Source organism: Rhinolophus ferrumequinum, chromosome 9, assembly GCF_004115265.2.
Source record: "Rhinolophus ferrumequinum isolate MPI-CBG mRhiFer1 chromosome 9, mRhiFer1_v1.p, whole genome shotgun sequence".
Classification (NCBI taxonomy): Eukaryota; Metazoa; Chordata; class Mammalia; order Chiroptera; family Rhinolophidae; genus Rhinolophus; species Rhinolophus ferrumequinum.
The window spans coordinates 27,834,054-27,858,731 of NC_046292.1; the positions used below are offsets into that span (position 1 = coordinate 27,834,054).

The 24,678-nt window shown below is 43.4% G+C and overlaps 1 protein-coding gene across 2 annotated transcripts; it reads left to right on the top strand.

The window, feature by feature from the left end:
• The first annotated feature begins 10,594 nt into the window (after window positions 1–10,594).
• On the top strand, window positions 10,595–24,156 carry PPIE (peptidylprolyl isomerase E). 2 transcript variants are annotated; one of them, XM_033114198.1, is made up of 10 exons: window positions 10,595–10,679; window positions 11,729–11,827; window positions 12,892–12,935; window positions 13,406–13,432; window positions 14,632–14,713; window positions 15,206–15,306; window positions 17,586–17,709; window positions 19,947–20,132; window positions 23,401–23,543; window positions 23,751–24,156. In XM_033114198.1, exons 1-10 carry the CDS (start codon window positions 10,649–10,651, stop codon window positions 23,817–23,819), a joined length of 906 nt encoding a protein of 301 aa, XP_032970089.1. In that variant the 5' UTR covers window positions 10,595–10,648; the 3' UTR covers window positions 23,820–24,156. The 2 variants fall into 2 exon arrangements, with proteins under 2 accessions (XP_032970089.1, XP_032970088.1); XM_033114197.1 differs by lacking the exon at window positions 10,595–10,679 and adding an exon at window positions 10,722–11,279.
• The last annotated feature ends 522 nt before the right edge of the window (window positions 24,157–24,678 follow it).

Below are 24,678 nucleotides of genomic sequence, written 5' to 3' on the forward strand. Positions count from 1 at the left end.
CAAATAGTAAACTTGGTGAACTGTTTGTCCAGTTGGTACAAACTCATCATGAATAATCCGTCTGATATCAAAAAAGGTTAGCAACATGGTTGCAACAATTTCGCAAGCTTAATTGTCAGACCTCGTATATTTGACCCCCGGAATAAACTAGATGTGAAAAGGGTGAGGACACAGGGTTTGACTGCATAAGGGAAATGATCTTCCTGTTTAAGAAGAACAAAACCCTTCCACAATTAAATTCTGAAAGGAGAATTTGCAGGTGGGGAAAGACCTCAACTGGGTCCCACTTCCACCCCCAGGGAGACAGGTGACTGGGACAGTTGATGAAATATTGAAATACTAATATACTAGTTGGCGAATGGTATTAGCAACTGCAATAAATAGTACAATTAATTATTTATAAATACATTATAATATAAACTCGTTAATTCATTGGATGCCATAATGAACATTGATAAAGAGGCCTCCTAAAATAGCTGCTTCTGAGAAACATGGAGGGCACTGTCTGCTACTGTGCCCACGTCTCTGAAGACAGCACACACTGCATTGCTCATTCTTTATGAAGCACTCTGCGCTTTAGAGGAATCATCAGTTTATCTTTATCCTCAAATTACTCACGTGTTAGTGCCTCTAAATAGTTTACCCTTTAGTTTGGTTTTATTGTTGGTGCATATTTGTGTAAATAGTAAGTGAGGAGGGCTTTGTTTTCCTAAAAAATCCAGAACTGACAGAAAAATTTTAAAGATGAACCCAGGATAAAGAGACAATGATGTTTGGATAGTGTTTCTTTAAATATCAGTAATGAAAAGTTCCTGAATTTGGGGGAGACATTTAAAAATATATTAAGAATTAAAGGTGCTCAGGCTGGTCCGGTGGCTCAGGCAGTTAGAGCTCCGTGCTCCTAACTCCTAAGGCTGCCGGTTCGATTCCCACATGGACCAGTGGGCTCTCAACCACAAGGTTGCCAGTTCAATTCCTCGAGTCCCCCAAGGGATGGTGGGCTCCGCCCCCTGCAACTAAGATTGAACACGGCACCTTGAGCTGAGCTGCCCCTGAGCTCCCCGATGGCTCAGTTGGTTGGAGCACATCCTCTCAACCACAAGGTTGCCGGTTCGACTCCCGCAAGGGATGGTGGGCTGCGCCCCCTGCAACTAACAATGGCAACTGGACCTGGAGCTGAGCTGTGCCCTCCACAACTAAGACTGAAAGGACAACAACTTGAAGCTGAATGGCACTCTCCACAACTAAGATTGAAAGGACAACTTGACTTGGAAAAAAAAAAAAAGTCCTGGAAGTACACACTGTTCTCCAATAAAGTCCTGTTCCCCTTCCCCAATAAAATCTTAAAAAAAGAAGAAAAAAGAAAAAGGCTATATCATGTTAAAAAAACAAAAAGAATTAAAGGTGTTCAACTTGTGTGGCACTTATACCATTCAGCATGGCAATTATGTTCTGTTAAAATTCATGGTTTGTATCAATCAGGGCTGGATCAGACAAACAGAAACACCATGAATAGTATGGAGAAAGGAATTTATTAAAGGATTAGATTTATGCAATTCGTTCAGGGCATATTGGGGGGCAGCTTATCTCTGTTCTTCACTGTCTGGGGCTTCAACTGGGACAATTTGACAGCTGAGCACTAAAGTCATCTGGAGACATCATCACACACGTCAGGTGCTTGATGCCAGTGTCGGTGGGGACCTTAGCCAGGAAAGTTGGGGTGTGGACATGTGACTGAGATCTGGCCAACAGAATGTGAATGGAAGTGATATGTATTGCCTCCAGGCCTGGCCCATAAAAACCTCCCATGCATGATCCTTTCTCTTTTCCATCTACAGCTAAATGGAGAAGACTTCGTGGACCTAGAAGAAGGCAAAACCCTAAGGTGGAAGAAGTCTGGGGCCTCTGAATATGTAAGGCAAAGCTTTCACCAATCTGTATCAGACTATGATGGGAATGAGAAATAACTTTCTATTAAGATAAGCCACTTACATTTTGGAGTTGTTTGTAGCAGCTGTTAATTACCCCAACTAATAAACACCTCTGGTCATTATTGAAGTTACAAATGACTAGAGATTTTCACCTGGTGAGATCTGGAGTTGCAAGTAGCCATGGTGATTCTCCTCACCATCACAACTGTTACATAAGCCCTTTTTATAGTCATGTCAAGGGTTAGTCTTGTAGCTCATATTATCTAAAATGTGTTTGACGGGATTTTAATGATCTCATATGCCTTTTTTGACTAGTGGTCACAACTCATGAAGTCATTTTATTGACATTTTATTAGGAAAAAAGAAAAACTCCATTGTCTTTCTATTACCAAGTTTACGAACCACTTATGTTTGGATCCATATCTCTTGCCCCATGAAAATGGAGACATGTTCATTTCCTATCTAAAGGCAACCCAGGGTACAAAAATTCTCCACTTTGCCAAATCCAATAGCAATTTTATATTCTTTTTCATATTCTTGTCCCTCTTAATCCCTTCAACAGCTTTGTCTAGTGTATCCACGCTGTACATGCTACCCACCGTTAGTTTTTTAGTAGCCATCTCAGTTATCAGATCAACTGTCACATGCTTATGCTCAAGTAACGCTTATTTTACTTAATAATGGCCCCAAAGGGCAACAGTAGTAATGCTGGCAATTTGTATATGCGAAAGAGAAACTGTAAAGTGTTTCCTTTAAGTGAAAAGATATGTATGTATAGAGAAAAACATAGTGTATATTTGGGGTTAGGTACTATCCACGGCTTCAGGCATCCACTGGGGGTCTTGGAACATAGACCCCATGGATAAGGGGGGACTGTTATAGTTGCTTCCTGTAATTGCTGTCTCTGAGATATCTTACTGTTCTTTTCTTGCCTTGTCAGTTAACCAGTCAATTATACCCAAGGAACAATTCTTTAGATTAAATTCTCTCTGGTTAAATAACTAGTATGGTTTCTATCTCCTGATCGGATCCTTCCTGATACACATACCTTAGCGTCCTTTGAACAGAGAACAGTGCCTGACATCGCAGGAACTCAAAAAAAATGTTTTTTGAATTAATAGCAGTAACACTTACTGAGGTTTTGTTCTAAGTGCCCTACACGTATCATCTCATTTTATCATTAAAATAATCTTATGAGATGGGAACCATTATCCAAATAAAAGGAAAACTAAACACTGATATGTAGTGATTGTTAAACTGACTGTGCTGCCAGATAAGGCAGGAACACTTGATTCATTGCAGAAGTTAGGTCACGTGGGTATGGGTCTTCACAATGAATATTAACAAATAACTTGGGGGATTAGCTAAAGCAGGGGAGGTTTACTTTTAGGTAGGTAATACACAAGGGAGACCTGGCCCCATGAAGACTGACTCCCAGTCCAAAGACAAGATAAGGACAAGATGCTCGGTTTCATAAGGAGAGGTGACTGGCTGGTTTAAACAAGTGTTTAGCTTGTCAGCACAGATTGTTTTGTTTGTAATGGAGCCGAGTCCTAATTCCATTTGTGGTTTTTGCAACTTCCCTGACTTGATAAGTCCATTAGGTTGAGTGCAAATAGTACAGTTGAGGCACAGATCACAGATATAACAAGTTCATCATCAGGCTGTTTTTTTTGGCTGATTCTGATTAGTTCTCCAAGAAGCAGTTTCCTTGGTGTCTTCTTCTGGGGCCCTGACAATTGCTTTCTTGTACTTTATTAGCAACACAGGCTTAGAATCATGCAGTAGGTTAAGTCCATTTGCATTTGCTCAAGACTCAGCAAAAAATTTCCTTTATCATCTCATTTTTACTGATGAGGAACCTGAGCCACAGAGCAATTAAGTAACCTTCCCTTGGTCACACAGATGGTAAATGATAGAGCTAGACTTTGGTAGGTATGGTAGATTACTTACTCTTCATGAAAATCAATTTCCTGATGCCATTCTGCCCTGCAGGTACTCATATGGGCCAAACCTTCCCGGTCAAGCAAGTTGACTTTAGAGTTGATACATTTAACCACTTTGCTATAGTGCTTTTATGGGAAAGAAGGGGTGGGGGAGGGAGAGAGAGAGAGAGACTGAAAGTATAATGTTGTTAAGACCTAGGTTAAAATCCCAGATCTGCTTTATGCTATTTATAACTTCCGTGAACTAAGCAAGTTACTTAGTTTTTCTAAATCTCAGTTTCCTCATCTGTAAAGTGTGAAAATAAGCCAGACCTAAACAGACACTCCATTTAATCTATTTGAGTTAATGGTTTTAAATACCATTTTATGAATACCAATTTATGATCCAAGACTGCCCCCTAGAGGTAAAATTAAAACACAGACTCCATAACTAAGCTAAAAAACCCTACCCTCCAAACAATCCCAGAAAGCCTTTTTTCTTCCCAAATTGTTGAGCCAAAAACCCAGTACTTTTTACAAATCAAATGGCTCAATAACAGCTGGTTTTTAGCGTCTCCAATGTCTTTGAATTGCAAGAGCAGGCTTGCTCAAAGGAAACTAGGAAGGCTTGGCCCAGTTGGGTACTGCAGGGCAGAATGGCATCAACTAATTGATTCCCTGGAAAGGCACCACCAACACACACACACTCTCTCTCACACACACACACTCACACAAACTCACACACACTCACACACACTCACACACACAAACACGACAAGAAGCCCAGATAGCTTTACAAACAAGTGTCCCACATTTCAAAGAAACGAATTATCCCCTTTCTTACCCAAACTACTTCAAATAAAAAAAAAAGGAAAATCCGATCAATTCATTTTATTAGGCTAAAACAGGTCCATAATCCTTTATCTTAAACATTTTTGAGGTTTCAGAGTTTAGAGAGACTATCCAGTGTGTAGGTTGTGTATAACATCCCCAGCACAGTCTGGACCAGCTCTCACAGTCAAATAGTTACTATTTCTGCAGCAAAACATACTAAGTAGGATAAATAAAAACTATAAATAACCTCAGATCAGTTTAGATGAGGTTTTGCTGCCAAATGAGTTGGCTGAAAACATGCCTCTTCCTCCCTCCCACCCCCGCGGAAAAAACAAACAGCCGAGTGCCAGTTTTCAGAACTCTTTGAATTTTGGAATTGCAGATATGGATTGTGGACCTGTTAACTCACAGAAGCTGCAGCCTCTCTTTCCCACCAATATTTTATACCTTCTGGTCGTGTAAGCCCACAGCCTGCATGCCCTCTGACAACTCCTCTAAACCTATGCATGCAAAGATGGCATACACAGTATCCCCCATTTGTCTTAACTCTGCAGTTTCCAAGGAAACAGTACCATGGAAGACCAAGAGTCAGGCAGGCATGCATTGCCCAGGCCTGATATTAATTTTCCCTTGACTCACAGGCAGGTAATTTAACATTAGTTAATTTATCACTGTGATTTGCCAATTAACTAGTACAGGAGAAAAATCGTATGATCCTTTCCAAAATGCAGAAATATCAGTCAACAAAACTAAACATGAGTTCATAATAAAAACTCTTAGCAAATTAGGAATAGAAGGGAAAAATTCAATCCATTACATGGTATTGACCCAAAATCTAAACTTTACACTTAAGATGAAAATTTGGAAGCATTTCCATTAAATGAGGAACAAGGTAAGACTGCTCTCTATTCCCACTACTATTCACCATTATTCTGGAGCTCCTAGCCAATGTAATAAGAGAAATAAATACGAGGTACAAAAGTTAGAAAGAGATAACACTGTCTGTATTTGCAGGTTATATTACTGTCAATTTAGAAAATCCAAGAACATCTAGAGAAAAACTATTCGAACTAATAAGAGAGTTTAGCAGTTTTACTAGGTGCACCATCAACATATAAAAATCAATAATTACTACATACAGAAATAAGAAACTAGAAGATATAATAGGTGAAAAGATACCATTTTCAATGTCAATAAAACCTATAAGGTATCTAGGAATATATCTTATAAAAGATGTACTATACCTTACAGAGGAAAATATAAAATATTTTTAAAGCTATAAAAAAGAAATAAAAGAATAAATGGAGAGGTATAACCTGTGTATGCATGGGAATACTCATTATCATAAAGACGTCACTTCTCCCTCAAAATAAACCTACAAATTCAATTTATGCCAATAAAAACTTATCAGGATATTTTGTGTAATTAGCTAAGTGGATTCTAAAATTCATATGGAAGCGTAAATATCCAAGAATATCCAAGATAATTCTGAAAAAAAGAACAAGATACCAGAGATAAAGATTTAATATTAAACTATAGAAATTAAATACGGTAGAATTATCTCAGATCAATTTAAAGGGGTAGACAGCTCAGATACAGATCAAACATATCGGAGACTTACTATATGGCAAGTGGAGTCGGGGGAATTGGACTATGCTAATAAGTAGTGTAGTAACAATGGGCTCTCCATTTGGAAAATCTCTATAAATAAACAAGAGAAAACAATCCAATAGGGGAGAAAAAAGGAAAGCCTAATGATATGTACAAGCAAATCTCAGGATAGGAAAACCAGGGTCATGTTTAACATCATTAGTGTTTAGGTAAATACAAATCAAAACCACAGTGAGATACCACTTCACACCAACTACAATGGCTGTAATGAAACAGACATGGGAAAACCATTTTACATCCCCACCAGCAATGTATGAGACGCGCCATAGGACCTCTCATACATTGCTGGTGGGGATGTAAAATGGTGCAATGGCTTTAGAAATCAGCAAAAAAATGTCATTTATTGTCCCATTTTTATAGATGAGGTACCTGAGCCACAGAGCAATGAAATAATCTGCCCTTGGTCACACAGATGGTAAGTGATAGAGGCAGACTTAGAGGCAGTTCCTCTAGGAGTTGAACACAGAGTTACCACATGACCCAGCAATTCTCCCAGGTATATACCCAAGAGAACTGAAAACATGTCTACACAAACACTTGCATGTGGATGTTCATAAAAGTATTATTCATAGTAGCCAATAATCCATCACCTGATGAGTGGGTAAATAAAATGTGGCATGCATATTCATATAATGGCTTATTACATGGAAATCAAAAGAAATGTTCTGAGCTATGTTACAACATGGAGGATCTTTGAAAGAATGATGCTAAATGAAAGAAATCAATCACAAAGGACCATACATTGTATTATTCCATTTATATGAAATGTCCAGACGAGGCAAATCCATATAAACAGAAAGTAGGTTAGTGGTTGCCAGCGGCTGGGGTGAAAGGGTAATGGGAGCAACTGCTTACGGGTATGGAGTTTCTTTTTGGGGGTGATGAAAATGTTCTAGAACTGGATTGCAGTGATGGTTGCACAACTTTGTGAATATACACTTTAAAATTATGAATTTATAATTTTGATGAAGTCTAACTTACCTATTCTTTCTTTTGCTGCTTGTGCTTTTGGTGTCTTATTTAAGAAACCATTGCCAAATCCAAGAGACAATTTTTAAGTTTAATATTTTACTGTACATTGTTTAAGGCTGAGTCCCACTGTTTGCGAATATTTTTGTCATATTAACCTCATCTAAAACTTCACACCAGAAAAATAAGATTAACTTGGAAAAGAAAAGTCATATACAACTATATCCTTTTAAAATTTTGAATATACTGTTTAAAAGCAGAAATCTGTAGTAACAGAAGGGTTAGACACAAACTGTGCCCAAAGTGAGTTTGAAGGAGCTCAAACCATTATGAAACACCACGAACTTACTCTCCAAATATGCATATGTAGCTGAGTCCAAGTGTGTTGGGGACCAAGTGTATAATTAGATTCCCAAATTAGCTGTTATATAGAATACAATATTTATTAAATAAGTAATAAAAATGTGCTAATTTGAAGCGTATTCAAGAGTAGTCACAGTAATTGTTTCAATTTAGACCACTGAGGTGTTTCCCCCCACCAGGAGTATTTTGTAATTGATATTGTTCAGAGTTGCCTAAGCATGATGACTGATTTTCTAGTGGTTTTATTATCTGAAAATTCTCCATAGACAGCACACCCTCTTATTGTTTGCACTCATAATAGATTGCTTCTACTGCCCTGTTCTTGATATACCATGACTTTTCTTTGAAAAAGTCGTTCTCAAAGTGGGCCTCCCCAGCCAGCAGCTTCAATGTCACCTGGGAACTTGTTAGTTCCCAGTCCACTCTGGACCTACGAAATCAGCAACTCTGGGAGTTTTATTTTAACAAGCCCTCCAGATGACTCTGATGTCTGCTCAAGTTCAGAACCACCATCTGAGAATATGGAACCTGCCATACCTAGGAATGGAATCTAGGGCGTTGGTGAATCCAGTGCTAAAAGACGATAGTATAAGGCAGGAAAAGTGACCGTCAGCTCTAGGTCTGGCAGATCTGGACATCTGTCCCTCCTGCTACCAATGAAGAAAAGTGTCCCTGGCTAGCAGAGAGAATGTCTTAGCTTCTAGTCCTTCAAACAGTCTCCATGGTACAACCATTGAATCAAAGGAAGACTCCTGGAGACTGGTTGCCCAGAGTGATGGGCTTTAATTTGGCTTGTTCTTTTCTTTAGGGGTTCCCGCTGCTGTGCAGCACTTACCGTAGCACCTGTTCGCGCTCCTCCTTATGCTATTGCTCCACATCAATGCACCTCCAGTGTTGGCAGCCCACGTCCTGTGATTCAGTCTCTGCAAAGGAGGACCAGGCACCCGATGTGCTAAGAATAGAATTTTCCATTTCAACATTATTTGAAAGAAGCTTTTCTCTGCCTCATTCATCAGATATTAAAACTCCTCTAAATGCCAAGGAATTGTTCAGTGAGCTGGAGTTACAGAGGTAAACAAACTGACATGGTCTCTGGTCTCAAAATACTCTTTTTCTAGTAGGAGAGAAGGGAATTTTAAAAAGTAGATATAAATCATGCTAAGTATGACCAAGATACCTAACTGTTCCCTTCAGAAATCTATGCATCCCACTCTCCCATTCATTTCACCTATCTAAAAGTCTCTAAAGATGGGATTTACAAAACTTAATGCCATGTGAAAAGATATGAATATTTTCTATAGATTTCAAGGACCTGCTTTTAGGCTTGAGATCATCATTGACCTAAAAGAAGTAGACATTGACATCTAGAAACATCTAATGTTTCTAGAACCTTTTATGAGAGAGGTAGTATGGTACATAATAACTGCTTTGATAGTCATACCCTTTGGTCCAGTCACTTTTGGGAGTCCCTCCAAAGGGGTTAAGGTAGTCTTTAGAAAAGAGCTGTGCCACTAAAAGACAGTTACTGTAGCTTTGTATGTTTAATAAACAAATTCAATACTGTTATTATTTTGCAAATTACTTGAGCTCATTGGGTGTGATGGGTAAAATGGGATGATAATCTGTACCTGAAAACGTTTGTGAGGACTAAATGTCTATGGAATAGCTGCCTTGCAATAGGCCTGACGTACAGCAGGTATGTTCTATATGTGTTCATTTCACCTCCTCTTTCTAATCGTATTGCATTTTATTATACATATGAATATATACATATGAGAATTTATGTTGTTTTTTTTATATTCCCACCACTCCCCTCAGTGGGCTGAATTTGCTCAGACACTGTTACCCCACCCCATGCCGGGTTTTCTGAATGGTAGCATCCAGGTATTGAATGGTTGGACTGTCCTAACCTCAATCAGGTTAGGACTGGAGGGAGAAAGCCACCATCAACCTTTCCCTAGTCTATGGCATTAACCTCCTGGTCTCCAGGGTTCCGCCCAATCCATTCTGGGCACAGTGGTCAGGGAGAGCCCATTTTAGAACATAAATATGACCATGAACTTCTCATTACAACCTCTGGTAGCTTCTCAAAGCCCCCAAATCCTCCACATGGCTTACAGGGCCCTGCAGGGTGTGGCCCTTTCCCACCTTTCCTGCCTGATTTCATATCCCCCACCATGTGGCCTTTCAGTTCCTTGATTGTGCAGAAGCTGTCTCCTCTCCCTGAAATCCTTTTCCCAGTGCCCTCCTCTCTCTGGCTCCTCTTCCTTCAGATTTCAGCTTAAATGTGACCTCAGGGAGGTCTTAATCCACTGCTCTAAAATAGGTGGCCCTGTTGTTTTCTACCACACGTCAATCTGTGATTTATGCTTTAGTTGGTTTATTCCAAGAGTCCGCACGCTTTTTTCCTGACGAGCCAGGTGGTAAATACCGAGTATTTTAGGCCTTGCAGGCCGTTACGTCTCCTGCCTGTGTAGCGTGAAAGCAGCCACAGACAATACTTAAGGAATGAGCATGGCTGTGTTCCCATAAAAGTTTATTTATGGGCACTGAAAATTGAATTTCATACCTCTTCACGTGTCAAGAGATAGTCTTGCTTTAATTTTTTTCCCAACTATTTAAAGATGTAAAAACCATTCCTAGCTCACAGGTTGCCCGAAAATAGGCGGCCGGGGGAGGCCGGCGGACCGCAGTTTATTTGTAGCAGTTTATTATTTGAGGACTCCGCCTGATTCCGACCAGACTTCTTTCCAGCAGCACTGAGCCCCGGCGGCACCTGGACCAGGGAGCTTCCCCCTAAACGCTTATCTCAGGTAGCGCGGGAAGCGGGGTGTGCCCTGGCAGGAGTGGGCGGGGTCTGCAAGCGCCGAGACGCGAGGGCGGAGCGGAGGGGCGGGGCCGTGGGCGAGGTGGGTGGGCCCAACGCCGGCTTCCGGAGGGACTGCCGGGAGCAAGATGGCCACTACGAAGCGTGTGCTGTACGTGGGTGAGCAGGCGCAGGCGCTAGGCGCGGGCTGGGCGAATCCGATCCAGTTGGGGCCAGGCGCGGGATCCGAGGCGAAGGGCGGCGAGCAGCTGTCCAGGCGGCACCTATGGCTTTACTGCTATGCTTCAGGATGTTAGCCCGAAACGTAGAGATCTTGCCGGCTCCCTTCCAAGTCTGCTGAGCTCTAACAGGAACCTCTTCGCCTCCTGGGCCCGGAGGATTGGTAGAGGAATATTATGGGCCTCCAAATCCTCGCGCCCACTCATTTTACAAACATTCATTTGCAGCGATGGCTCAGTCCTGGCCCCGGCCCTAAAGGAGGGGATTGCCAGACTAGCCAGGTAGAAGTGAGAATAATCTCAGTCAGCACGGTTTGATTAAGCGCTTTGATAGGGACGGACAATGATGACATGGGGCTGGGTGCGGGGAGAAATGATGCTTCCATCTGAAGAGGTAAGAACAAACTTTCAGGATGCGGTGACTCCGGAGCTGATGAGCCGGAGCTAGCCAGGTAGCCAAAGTAGAGGCAAATGTGTTTACGGAAGAGGAGCAGCAAGAGCAGAAGCCAGCGGTGTGAAATAGTCTTACTTGTGGGGGCAGGTGGGTCATTTTGCGGGAAACCCATGGAATTGGGGAAGCAGAGGGAAAGAGGCTGAAGAAGTGGGCAGGGCTCCGGTTAGGAAGAGCCTGCTGAGGAGTTTGTACCTTATCCTGAGGCCAGTGGGAAACTTCTGAAGGAGTTTAAACAGTTAATTGATGGGTTAAAATCGGCACCTTCCCAGGATCATTCTAATTGGCTGTGTGGAGGAGAGGGAGATCAGTTAGTAAGTCATTGTAGTAATTCTAGGTCTAGATGAGGATCTGCAAGAAGGGTAGAGAGAGCAGTGTGTTTCATAAGTATTGATGAGGGAGCAGATGAGAGGGGTGCTTATACCCAAAGTCCTGGATGGAATGACCCCTCCCCTTGGCTATAGCATGCTAACTAGGCTGCAGGGACTTCTTAAGAGAATGAAGGACAGTGACTCAGAAGGCCCTTGATGTCTTTGCAGGTGGACTTGCAGAGGAGGTGGACGACAAAGTTCTTCATGCTGCTTTTATTCCTTTCGGAGACATCACAGATATTCAGATTCCTCTGGATTATGAAACAGGTGAGTCCTTTAGTGTCTCTCATGTTCAGAATCCTCCTACTAGGAAAACAACTTTTTAAAAAATTTTAAAGTCATATCATAGTGCATTCCAAATATGGTTAGTATGTAGGAAAGTTCCGGTGAGTGCCTCAGTAGGGCAGCATGGCAGCCATTTTGATGCCGAAGGAATATTCTGAGGCTTGTGTTTGTGAACTGTCACATAAGTTTGCAGAGTCCCACCTGTTGGCTTTGAGATAACACAAAATTTTCAGTAGCCCAATAGGAAGACAGGTTTTGAGCTACATGGGGATCCTTGCTGGTTACCCCACCACACGTGCTCCCTTCTTGGCAGCTGTGCTATTAAACAGGGCAGCAGGAAACCCAAACCCAACACTGGGACCTTGGCCTCTGCACCTGGATAAGTTTTTCTACAATAGGTATCACAGTTCAGTTTTCTATTTTACCTTTGTTGGTCATTTTTAACATTGGAGTTTTAGGCCCAGCTCTATCATTGACCCTGTATGATTGTTAGCAATGTCTTTAAAATCTCTGGGCCTGGGATCTTTATCTGTAAAAAATCGTAAGTTATATTCGTTCTCTAAGGTTAGTTGGTTAATTTAATTAAATTAAAACTTCTGTGCTTGGCCTTTTTAGGTAGGTCAGCATATTCCTGAGGATAAAGACTGAGCAGCCTTATCTTATCTTCAGGATTCATGCTTTATGCACAGTTGATGCTCAAAATGTATATTTGTATTGAATAATTGAGAGAATAAATGATGTATTTTTTTCTAATTGCCTTGCATGCAAAGCTTAAGGTTTTAATTTGGCTTTGGTAGAAGAATTGAATGCTTAAAGATTAAAAGTGTAGTTTATTATTTAGCTATATTCACTAAAAAACGTTTAATATTGCTTGAAATCTTGTTTAAACTAGGAAGAGTCAAAGAATGAGAGTCCAAATAGTGATTGGGTGAATTTCTAGTGTCTGGATATGGTATGTGACTAACTTTACTTTTCTTGTGACCATCTGTTTCTTCCCATTGCCCCACGTGGAAATTACTTGTTTGTGTTTTCCTTTTTATTTTTAGAAAAGCACCGAGGATTTGCTTTTGTTGAATTTGAGTTGGCAGAGGTGAGAAAATTCTTTGTTACCTATGTTTCTTCTTTGGCTTGTGTTAGTGTTCTTACTGATTACAAAAGGAGCTGTTCTCCAGTTGGTTAGGTTTCTGGGCCTCATGCTGATGCTACCAGGGAGACAAGAAGTGCTGTTTGAAGAAAAACTTCCCTCACTTTATCAAACTATAGACTGTGGTTAGCATCCCAGACCTGCCAGGTCCTGCCCCTCTTGGTCTGCAGAACTCCTGCAGGCCTGCTCCTAGAGCATTCTTGCCTGACAGCACTGGTAATTCTCTTACGCCTTCCACTAGATGGCCAACTGCTGTACCACCAGCTCTAAAGTCAGCCAGGAAGTGCTCTGTGTTAGATGCATATGCAACCTAGACAAGAAGTGTAGGGGTGACTCTGTCCTGTTTTCTTTTTCCTACTGACTATTTGTTTAGCTACCACAGGAAGCTAAACTTGTACCGTGTCTTTTCTTGGCAGGATGCTGCAGCAGCTATCGACAACATGGTATGTCTGGTATCTTCATTCTTACTCAAGTTGCTTTCAGATGGTGGTACAGAGGGTCCTTGTTTATATATTGGTTTGCTGAACCTCCAAAGTTACAAGGTTGCATGGAGAAGTAAAAATTGTCTTCATGTAAAAATATTCACAATGAATTAATCACTTACAAGATTAATCCTTACTCAAACATCCTTCCCCATTTAGCAATAATATAAATCCTAATTGTCTTTATTGGCCAATCTGTCACTGGCTACCCCATGTCTAGGATAATAAATTACAAACACTATGCAAATGATTGCACAGTGAAATTGCATATTTTGTAAAAGAGGCAGGATATCATGAAGTGTTAGACCAGTTCACAATTGAGAAGAGAAATTCAATAAGGATAATGACAGTGTGCTACTGATGCAAAGGATTTGAATGTCCTGGAGAGGTCCTTGGGGAAAATGATGACTCTCTTGAGTATTTATGCCCTCTTTGCAATCCTTGTGATTTTCATTATCAGATATGATGTGCAAAGATGTCAGTCATGTCATACTGTTGATAGAATTTTGTTGGAAAAAATACTGCAAATTAATCAGCACCCATTACATATTTGTTCTACAAATTTGGGCATAGTTAAACCTGAATTTTAATTATAAGAAATTTATTTTCAGTATTTTTAGTTACATCACTATAAAGTCCCAGTGGACATTTTTTCCCTTCACTTTTTACCATGCAATTTTCTTCACTGCTGTAAATGGGTTCACATAATGTAACCTTTCCTGGTACCAAGTATATTTAGATAGTAAGGTTCTCCTTTATGCCTGGTCTCTGTTAAATTACCCATTTACCAAACACATTCCTCGGCTCTCAGAGATCATTTCTCACCATTTCAAAGTTGATCTTGACTTTGGAAGGTGAACTCAGGTACTTGAAAACTACATTTATCCTTGTAATTTCAGAGCACTCTGAACCCGGAGTTACTTTGGTAGCACAGGTCTTGGCTGGTATTGAAAGAAAGGAGGTGTGTGATGGCTCCAGGGAGGCTGTTCCCTTTAACCCACAGGCTGCTTTGGTGGGTGCAGAGCTTGCTTTTAGGGGCTCAGGGCTTAAGGGAGAACAAATCATGAGCATGTCTCAGAAGTATCAGAAGCAAACAGAAAGCTGTCTGACTCTCATTGAACCTACCAGTGTTTAAACAACTGGATTTTCAATCTTTTCAGAATGAATCTGAGCTCTTTGGACGGACAATTCGTGTCAATTTGGCCAAACCAATGAGAATTAAAGAAGGCTCTTCCAGACCAGGTGAGTGGGGGCAGCCACGATTCTCCATTACATCCTCCACTGTGACTTTTTCATCCCTGTTTACTTGGAAGTGTGTGCTGAGTGCCATTACTGGTGGACAGGAGTAGAGGATGGCGAAGGGCACATGCCACCTTTGTGGGGAATAAAAGAAGTTTGAGCTTCTCGGGGTAGTTGTTTCCATTATGAGAGAAAGCCTGCCTAATCCTTTGTCTTTCTCAGTTTTTTCATTCCTGGGGTGTTCTACCAATGGCTGGAACTGAAGGCTACACTTTTTCCTTTGGCGGTTTTTCACTTCACCCTGCTGAGAGCTGGAGGACTTCTGGGCAGACATTCCCAATGGGAACTTTCCTCACCCTGGGGAGTTCCCAAAGTGGAATCCTCGGGCTGAGAGGGCCACAGAGTATATTCCCACTTTGTCCACCAAAGCAGCTAATGAGCAGTTGGCTGATAGCTCAAATCTCTTTTAACACTTGTTTGATTCTTTCCCTTCAGTTTGGTCAGATGATGACTGGTTGAAGAAGTTTTCTGGGAAGACTCTGGAAGAGAATAAAGAGGAAGAAGGATCGGAGCCTCCCAAAGCGGAAACGCAGGAGGTGAGATCGAAGGCTGTGCTTCCACAGAACACTTTTTTTTTTAAGTTTTTATGGAAATTTGCAAATATATGTACAAAAGCAGAGTGACCATAAAATGAACTCTTAGTACTTCAGTAAAGGCGGTAATGAGTGAACTAAAGAGAGAAGCTTTCGGCCTCTCATCCTCGTGTTCTGTGTAATGAGCTTCTCAGCTCGGTTTAGGTAGTGATATGTGATTGGCGGCTGGCGAGGAGGAAGCCCATGGTGAAGAAGGGTAGTGCGTGCTCCTTTTCACACACCCCCTCCCCCCCAGTCAGGCCCACTCTTTCACCGAAGCGTTTGGCATGAGGCTCATGGTCTTCCTGTCGCTGCCCTGACACAGGAGCGTCAGGACAGGGTAGTGGTACCATCCCTTCAGTCTGTACACAGGTGTGAGGTTCTCCCTCAGAGAACCCGCCTTGGCACTTTCTCCTGGTTCTCAGCAGCCCCCTGACGATTGCTTGTCAGGCTGCCCCCTCCTCCTGGTGAATGTCGTTTCTTTCTTGGGTCATGGCATCGTCCTCTTCTTTCAGCCGAAATAGTAGCAGTCAGTCTGATTTTTTGCAGCCTCTCTCCTGTGCTATTGACTTTTCCTGGTCTCAGTTTCCAGTGTTGAACTTCTGACATTGCTGCTGCCAGTCACACAGGCAGCTTAAAGTTGTCTAAAATGGATGCTTTCCCTTCTCTAATTCTGTTCTTCCTGTGTTCTCCAGCTTTTTAATTTGCCACCATTTATCCACATATTGACCCAAGCCAGAAATTCGGATGCAAAGCAGAGTTCATAACTGGTCCTAGAGACAATACATCAGAATATTCTGCTAAGTTTTTCTCTTAAGTCCTCCTTGAATCCCTCCTCGATTGTTGCATCGTCCCAGGTTAACCTCTCACCTCATTTGGATAATTGCAATAGCTTCCCAACTAGTCTTCTGGCTGCAGTCTTGCTCTCCTCCAGTCTTTCATAAAGACGGCTGGAATGATTTTTTTTAAAGACCGTTCATCTGACTCTCCTGCTGAGACCTTTTCAGTGGCTCCCCATGACCTGTCCCTTGGGATAAAGTCCAAGACAGATGGACTCTCCACGTGCTTGACCCTGCCCATCTTGCTGGTCTCAATCCCACCTTTCCACATTGCAGTCCCCATTTTATACTCTTGGTAAAACCAGGCTTTGTATTTCCCTGTATGTCTTTGCTTTTGTACAGGCTAGTAAAGAGCTTATTGCTTTTCCCTTTCTAGGCAGTAAACTCTGTGAGGATAGGGGCCTTACATTATGCATTTTGTTAATAAAAATGTCATGTAGGGCAAGGTGATTCAGAGTATGGACTGGGTGGAGAGGGAGTGAGTGGTTTAGGTTTCAATTCCAGCTTCTCCACTTAACTTGGGCAAGTTACTGAATTGTGCCTCGGTTTCCCAATCTGTAAAATGGGGATAATAGTGATACTGATCTCAACGGTGGTTATGGGGATTAAATGAGCTAATGTATAAAAAACATTTAGAATAGTAGCCTGTACGTGGTAAATGCTATGTATTTGCTACTGTTACTATGCTACTGCTATTGTTAGCAGCAAATGATAGTAATAGCGTCCTCAGTGCCCAGCGTGATACCTCAGCACATGTTTGTTCAGCTGAACCACAGACAAATGATGAACATTTGACTTTTGTCTTTGGAACAAATGTGACTGCTTGTATTAAATGTCTCCTTATTCTCTGCTTAGCTTTGTCTACTTGAGTGTTAAAGCAAGGCCCCCCTTAACCTCCTCCATTGTCTTCTGGGCACCTAGGCCCAAGCCAGAGGGCTGCCCTCCTTGCTTCCATTGCAGCCAGCCTGTGGCTATGCAGGGCTAAGCACAGGAGGAGGTGATGTCACGTAAATGGGTCAGTTTAACTGGAGGAACGTGGTGGGCTCGAGCTGGGGTTTGGAGACGTTGAGAGTGTACTGTGGGCCAGGACAGTGTTCTCCTGTGACTGTAGGGGGGGTGAAGCCAGCGACATGTGTGAGGGTGGGTGTGCTGACGTTACACGCCTGTGGGGTGTGGCTCCAGTTAGGTAGCGCTGAGTCTCCTGTCACTGCACGTCCAGCTGGGCGCTGTGGCCATGGCCTCTCCCTTCTGCAGCCCCATCAGGCCCAGGGCTTTCCCTGTCAGCACCTTGCTCCAGCCTGCTGACTGCAGTTGGCTTCTGGGCGTGTATTCCGAAGAATCCTCGCTCTCCTACCTGGGGAGTCAAGGAGTTCACTGTAACATAATGATTTCTTCTGCGCCTAGGGAGAGCCCACTGCAAAGAAGGCCCGGTCAAATCCTCAGGTGTACATGGACATCAAGATTGGGAACAAGCCAGCCGGCCGCATCCAGATGCTCCTGCGTTCAGATGTCGTCCCCATGACAGCAGGTGAGCAGGACTCGGGTCGGGACGGCCAGGAAGCTGGTGGCTGAGCAGTGAGCCTTCCCAAGGTTCTCCATGCGTCAGTTCTTGTGCCCTTGACATTGTTTCTGACCTGAATTGATTTAAGGCAGGGGTGTCCAAACTTTTTTCAACGTTTTTCACCAAGGGCCATGTGCGGTAAAAATACACAAACAGCTGGGCCACTCACTCGAGGTGAAGTACGTATTGCCTCACCTGGTTTATTTAAGTAAACTAAATATATTTTTGGAATTTGCTGCGGGCCAATTGAAAATGGATTGCGGGCCAGAGTTGGCCCGCGGGCCACAGTTTGGACACCCCTGATTTAAGGCATCTCAGATCCTGAGATCTAGTAACAGATGAGTCAGAGCAGGCATTTTTGAAGCTTTAGAAGTGCTGGGTTACTATTTTAAAACACTTTTTTTTTTAATACAAGTAAACATGTATTCATGGTAAAAAAAAAAATACTATGTACATATATTCCAATAATATGGAAGACAATAAATTAATAAATTTAAAATTTTTTGTTTTTAAAATAAATTTAAAATTTAAGTCGCCTAACCTTTCCACAGCCTCTCTAGAAGTAACTGCTGTTAACTAAGTTTCTTGAGTATTCTTTCTAGTTTGTTAAATACTGACTTCTGTTTATTCTTCTTCTAATCAAAATTTTATTATATAGACATATAGTTTAAAAAGTCAAATTCACGAAGCTTGTTTTGAAAGAAAGCAGTCCTGCTGCTGTCCTCCCGCACTTGAGCTTCCGACGTTTCTGCAACATAAATTAAGTTGTTTCTTAGCTTTACCCACTTAATATTCTGCTTTCTTAGGTTTGCTATATCATCTATTTGTTTTCTAGCTTTCAAAATTTTTTTGTTGCTGTTGTCTGTCTCCTTTTTTGGCCATTTTATCCATTTTTTAATGTACAATTCAATGGCATTAATTGCATTCACGATGTTGAACAACCGTCACCACTATTTTCAATTTTTTTTCATTACTCCAAACAGAAACTCTGTACCTGTTGAATAATAACTACCCATTCTCCTTCCCCTGCAGCCCCTGGTAACCTCTAACCTACTTCATGTCTCTCTGGATTTGCCTATTCTAGATATCTCATAAAAAGGGAATCTTACCAGTAGTCGTCCTTTTGTGCCTGGTTTATTTCACTTAGCTTAATGTTTTCAAGGGTCATCTATGTCATAGCATGTATCTGTTTTTCATTTGTTTTTATTTCCAAGCAGTATTCTATTGTGGATGTGGATTCTATTGTGGATGGACCACATTTTGTTTATCCATTTATTGCTTGATGGACACTTGAGTGTTCTTTCCACTTTCTGGCTATTGTGAGTGATGAACATTCATATACATGTATGTGTATAAATCCTTTTTCAATTCTTTTGGGTAAACACGTAAGAATGGAAATGCTGGGTCATATGGTAATTTTGTGTTTAACTTTTTGAGGAACTGCCAAACTGTTTTCCACAGTGGAAAACACCATTTTACATTCCCACCAGCAATGGATGAGGGTTCCATTTTCCCCGTATCCTCACTAACGCTGGTAATTTTTTGTTTATCATAGCGATCCTACTAGTAGATGTGAAGTGATGTCTCATTGTGGCTTTGATTTACGTTTCTCTAATGACTAATGTTGAGCATCTTTTTATGTGCTTTATTGGTTACTTGTATATCTTCTTTGGAGAATTGTCTATTCCAGTCTTTTGCCTTTTTATTAATTGGGTTGTTTGTCTTTTTGTTATTGAGTTGTAGGAACTCATTATATATTTTGAATATTAAACTCTTATCAGATAGGATTTTCTCCCATTCTGTGTGTTATGTCTTCACTCTAAGAGAATCCTTTGATACACAAAAGTTTTTAATTTTGATGAAGCCTAATTTATCTATTTCTTTTGTTACCAATGCTTTGGTGTCATATTTAAGAACCATTGCTATATGCAAAGTCAGAAAGATTTCCCCATGTTTTCTTCTAGATCCTGTTTGAGTTTTCTTTTAAAGGATCTCTTTACCAAATAGGTGAATTTAGTGTGGAGCAGAGCTAGAATGCCTGTATTCACTCCTCCTCCTTTACTCAGAATCCCCTGCGTCCTTTAAGATATCACAAAGATTTAAAAAGAAAATTTAAACAAATGCAGTTTTCAGAGTCTAGTTAGAGGGAAGTTTTGTTTGTTTGTTGTTTTCTAACCTCAGCACTCGTCCTCTCTCAACCCTAGAGAATTTCCGGTGCCTGTGCACCCACGAGAAGGGCTTTGGCTTCAAGGGGAGCAGCTTCCACCGCATCATTCCCCAGTTCATGTGCCAGGGTGGTGATTTCACGAACCACAACGGCACCGGGGGCAAGTCCATCTACGGAAAGAAGTTTGATGACGAGAACTTCATCCTCAAACACACGGGACCAGGTGGGACCCTATCAGTGGGTGGTGACGAATGGGGCTGGGCCGGGACAGGATGGCAGTTGAGGATGGAGTGCCAGGCGGTGGTTCTGGCTGAGGGGTCAGAGGTCTGGGGGACCCAGCTGGTGCACAGAGGAGCCGCGTTCAGCCTGGCTACAGTGGAGTAAGCTTGATTCTGTTCACATACTGCCCGTCCCCCCACGGTGTCCACACTCCCTATTAGCCTTGTTTAGATTCTGTGGTCTGCCATTTTAAGCTCTCTCTTACTTCCTCAGCCCCACTGCTCCCCTCTCTGTCAGACTTACCCAGTAAAAAATCTCAGTGGTTGGTTCCCCAGCAACTAGAGAAAGACACAGAACTGTACTGAATGGTCCCACTTGAAATTTGTGACTACAGTTCTTCAGGGGACCTGGGCAGCCTTGCTAGGTTTCCGTCGTTAATGCTCAGTGCCAATCAGAGGTGGTGGTTCCACTCCTTCCTTTACTCCCGAAGCCCTCACATCGCCCTCTGCCTCAGCGTGGCCTCCTCCATCTCCGCACACGTGGCCGCTCTGACTTCCCCTGAGTGAGGGAATGAGCTGTCTCCCGAGGCCGGTCCGTCTCCTCCTCAGGGACCTCGCTTCTGCAGCTGTCCCCCTGCTGCCTTTTGTACTCCATTCCCCTGCTCTGCTAGACCTTTCATCAACTTAAATGTATGTGGTGTCAATCTTTAAAAAAAATCATCATTTGACTCATATCCCCCCTTAGCTATCACCCAGGCCTCTGGTCCCCTAAGCAAAACTTTTTGAAAAAGTTGTGTAGACTCTTGCTTTCTGTTCTCTCTGTACCCCTCTAGCCAGACTTCTAGCCCCATCTCCCCATTTTTATCAAAGATGCAAACAGCCTCTATCCTCCAACAGCCAGTTCTTGGCTTCATGTTGTCCCGTCCCCAGCAGCACTTACGCTGCTAACCCCCAGCTCTTTGAATCTTTCTTCATTTCTCTGGCAGGACTCCTCCCTCTTCAAGTTTTCTTTTTCCCTGATTGGCTGCTTTTTCTCAGTCTTTGCTGTCTCCTCCTTTTCCTGACCCCCCCCCCCCAAAATAGAAGTGGTTTGGAGTTCAGTCTGTGTTCCCCTTGGACGCCTGTCATCCTTTACCCCCTTTTTCTAACTGGTAGTATGTAGTGCCCCTCTGCTGTGCTGAAGCAAAATTCATGGGTGATATATCCTACCTACCCACACAGTTTTTTAAAGATCAATATTATTGTATAAGTAATAGAAAAGAACATCAAAGGAAAGTAAGTTGTAATAGAAGAATCTGGCTTTTCGTATGTAAATATTCAGACACAGCTATGCCCAATGACAAAGGGAACTTTTCAGGTGCGGTGAGGAGAAATGCACCGTGGATGCCAGCAGTAGAATTGCTGTTGGTGACGTGCGTGATTTTGTGGAATGGTAGATACAGTTGGTTAAATTCTGAATTCAAGAACAGAATCAACTACTCTTGATAGTAGTTGGAAAAAAAACCACAAAACAACATCAAAAACTTTGGGCTAAAATGTATAACGCAGTTAGGTTTTGGGTGCAGGTAATTGTAAACAGATCTTCCACCTACACCAGTGTGTGGCAGGACATTTGAAAGTCTAAGAGGATATGGGACAGTTTTTCATTGAGTGAGATATTGCAGAACATGTAGCATTCCAGGTCCCCAACCACTAATGCCAGTATACCCCCTAATATTTCTGATATTCAAAAATACATTTAAATTTCCAAAGGGCCCCTGGGGACAGGACCAACCCCATTGAGAACCACAGGCAGACTCCTAACCCCGGGGCGCTCAGTCCTGTCTGTAAGTTAATCCTGCCCACTTCACGTCTCCACTCCATGCCGATCTCTCCCTGTCGTCTCCCCTCTGGACACCCCACAGGTTTCACAGGCCCGAACAGCACTTTGTTCTTCTCCCCCAAACTCTTCCTCCCCCTCTTCCCTGTTTCAGCCAACACGCCACCACCCATCTAGCCAGTTAGTCAGAAACTTAGGGCTCATCCTTGACCCCTCTCCTCCGTCACCCGTACCTCAGGTCCACCTTCAAATCACCTCCTGGTCCGGCCGCGCTTCCCCTCCACACCCACCTAGGTGCTGCGAGCTCACCTCCCCATTTCCACTCTCGCCTCTTCCCCCTCGTAGTCTAATCTTCGAGAGGTGGTCAGTGAGCCGGGGCCTGGCACCTCCCCAAGCTCGCTGACCGAGCTGCTCTGCCCTTGGCGTCCCCACCGCGGTCTTGCTATTTCTCACACACCAGAGCTCACGCCCCTCGGGGCCTGGGCAAATGCTGCTTCCTCTCCTGGAGCGTTCTTCCTCCAGTCTCCACAGGGTTCACCCCACTTCCTTTAGGTGTCACACACGCGTCACTTACCCGAGAGACCTGCCCTGACCGCCCTCTCCAAAATGGGCTGTCCTGCCATCTCACTCTTATTTTTAGTCAGCTTTTTTTGTCACACACGTTTTACCTGAAATGATAAATTTATCTTCCTATTTATTTATTCTCTGTTCTACTGAGAATGTCAGCCTCATGAGGGCAAGACTCAGATTTTCTTTTCACCACTGTATTCTGGAACAACGTCTGACACATAATAAACACAATTAATATTTGAATGTCTGAAACAGATATTCCCAGGGCTGCTCTGATGTGTGTCAGACCCTGATCTACTCTGGCTTTGAGAGGAGAAGGGGACACAGTCCCCATCAAGAAGGAGCACACGGTGCAGAGGCCACCACAGACGAGCTGCGGCTCTTCGTGCTACACACCCTCAGCCCCATCAAACCAGGGCCTTTTAGACAAAATTCCGATGTCACCTCCACCAGAAAGCCTTCCATGACGGTGGTACCACACACATATATAAAACACACACGCACGTATTCTCTTAGGTGACTGCCTCGTGTGCTTCCGTTCCCTGCACAGATGTCTGTGTCACTGGGCTTCACTATGTCACGGTTGTCACAGCACAATTCTCTTTTCAGTGACTTGTCCACTAGACTGTGAGCTCCACCAGACCTGGGACCAAGGTCCCCAGGGCTCAACAGGGGCCTGGTTTCAAAGCAGACAATAAGTATTTATTGAACGAATGACAGAACACACCAGTGTAAAATGACTGAAACAAGCCAGCTTACCGCTTCCCTGACTATCAGTTGAGTAGAAGGTAAGGCGTCCGCGTGCTCAGTCCATCCCGGGGCTGACACCGCCTGGCCCGGGGAGCCGGGGTGGAGGGAGTTGACGTGCTCCTTCTCTCTCCCAGGCCTGCTCTCCATGGCCAACTCCGGCCCAAACACCAATGGCTCCCAGTTCTTCCTGACGTGTGACAAGACGGATTGGCTGGATGGCAAGCACGTGGTATTTGGGGAGGTCACAGAAGGCCTGGATGTCTTGCGACAGATTGAGGTAGGTGGCCGTCTGGGCCCTTGGTGCACAGCCCCATGGAAGAGCTGGAGCGGGCCCCTGTGGCCTGGAGAGCTGGACTGAGGGGCCCCAGCTGCTCCCAGGAGGAGGCTGCCTCTGCTCAGGCTGGTGTGGGGGTGTCCCTGAGCCTGCCTTTAACCTTCACCTTCTCTTCCCCGGTTTCTCCTCTTCTTCTGTTCACCTGCAAAGGCCCAGGGCAGCAAGGATGGGAAGCCAAAGCAGAAGGTGCTCATTGCTGACTGTGGGGAGTACGTGTAAGAGGCGCTTTCTCTGCATGGCCGCTGCATTTCCTAGAGCCGTCAGCCCTGGGGAACCAGCACCCGAGGGTGTCCCGTGAAGCAGGGGTCTGTGCCATGACCCTTCTCGGGGTCAGCTTGGAGCAGCTCCTCTGCAGGCATAGCCTGGGCTTCCTCTAGCTCTTTCCCAAGCATGGCCGTGGGCCTGGGAGCCAGCTCTGGCACCACCCTCCCCACCTCCTTTCCAGGCCTTTGCTGCCAGGGCCTCTCCTGGGCCACCACTGTGGCTCCTGAATGTTTTCTTCTGGTAAAATAAATCCTAGTCTGTTTTACCAGATATAATAAATGCCAGAAAAATCTTTTCTCTCTTGAGGCCTTCACTGATTGCATGAAGCCCACTCACATTATGGAGGGTAACTCTTTACTTCAACCCTACTGATTTAAATGTTAATCATGTCTGAAAAATAGCTTCACAGCAACATCTGGACTGGTGTTTGACCAAAAACTGGATACCATGGCCTAGCCGAGTGGGTACATAAAATTAACCAATACAATCCCCAAAATATTTACTACCTGAATTTTACAGTAAGTTTGCTGACCCCTGAATGAGACAAATGGCCCTATCCCATACTAAGCTCCCAGTCTGGTCCTACTGTGTGCAGTCTCTGTTTGGTGCTCAACGTGGGCTGGCTTGTCTCCACTCCCGCTCCATGTTCTGGTTGGCCAGATGGCTTTAAAGATCCCTCATGCAGAAGGTTCTGAGCAGGGACCGCCCTGTAGCCACTGGGTACCTCCGTGTGGGTTGGGTGCTCAAGCTATTCAGAATCCACTGAGCTGGGCTTTTTCATCTTCCGTTGAGATCTGGATGAGCCAGGAGGCAG

What these genes read in the sequence shown, in the direction of transcription:
- PPIE (XM_033114197.1), top strand. Translation starts at nt 11,210, where the DNA reads ATGTGTTTACGGAAGAGGAGCAGCAAGAGCAGAAGCCAGCGGTGTGAA. An exon ending in TTGAATTTGAGTTGGCAGAG is followed by an intron (nt 12,936 to 13,405) that starts GTGAGAAAATTC and finishes TTTTCTTGGCAG; the next exon opens with GATGCTGCAGCAGCTATCGA. An exon ending in AGAAGGCTCTTCCAGACCAG is followed by an intron (nt 14,714 to 15,205) that starts GTGAGTGGGGGC and finishes CTTTCCCTTCAG; the next exon opens with TTTGGTCAGATGATGACTGG.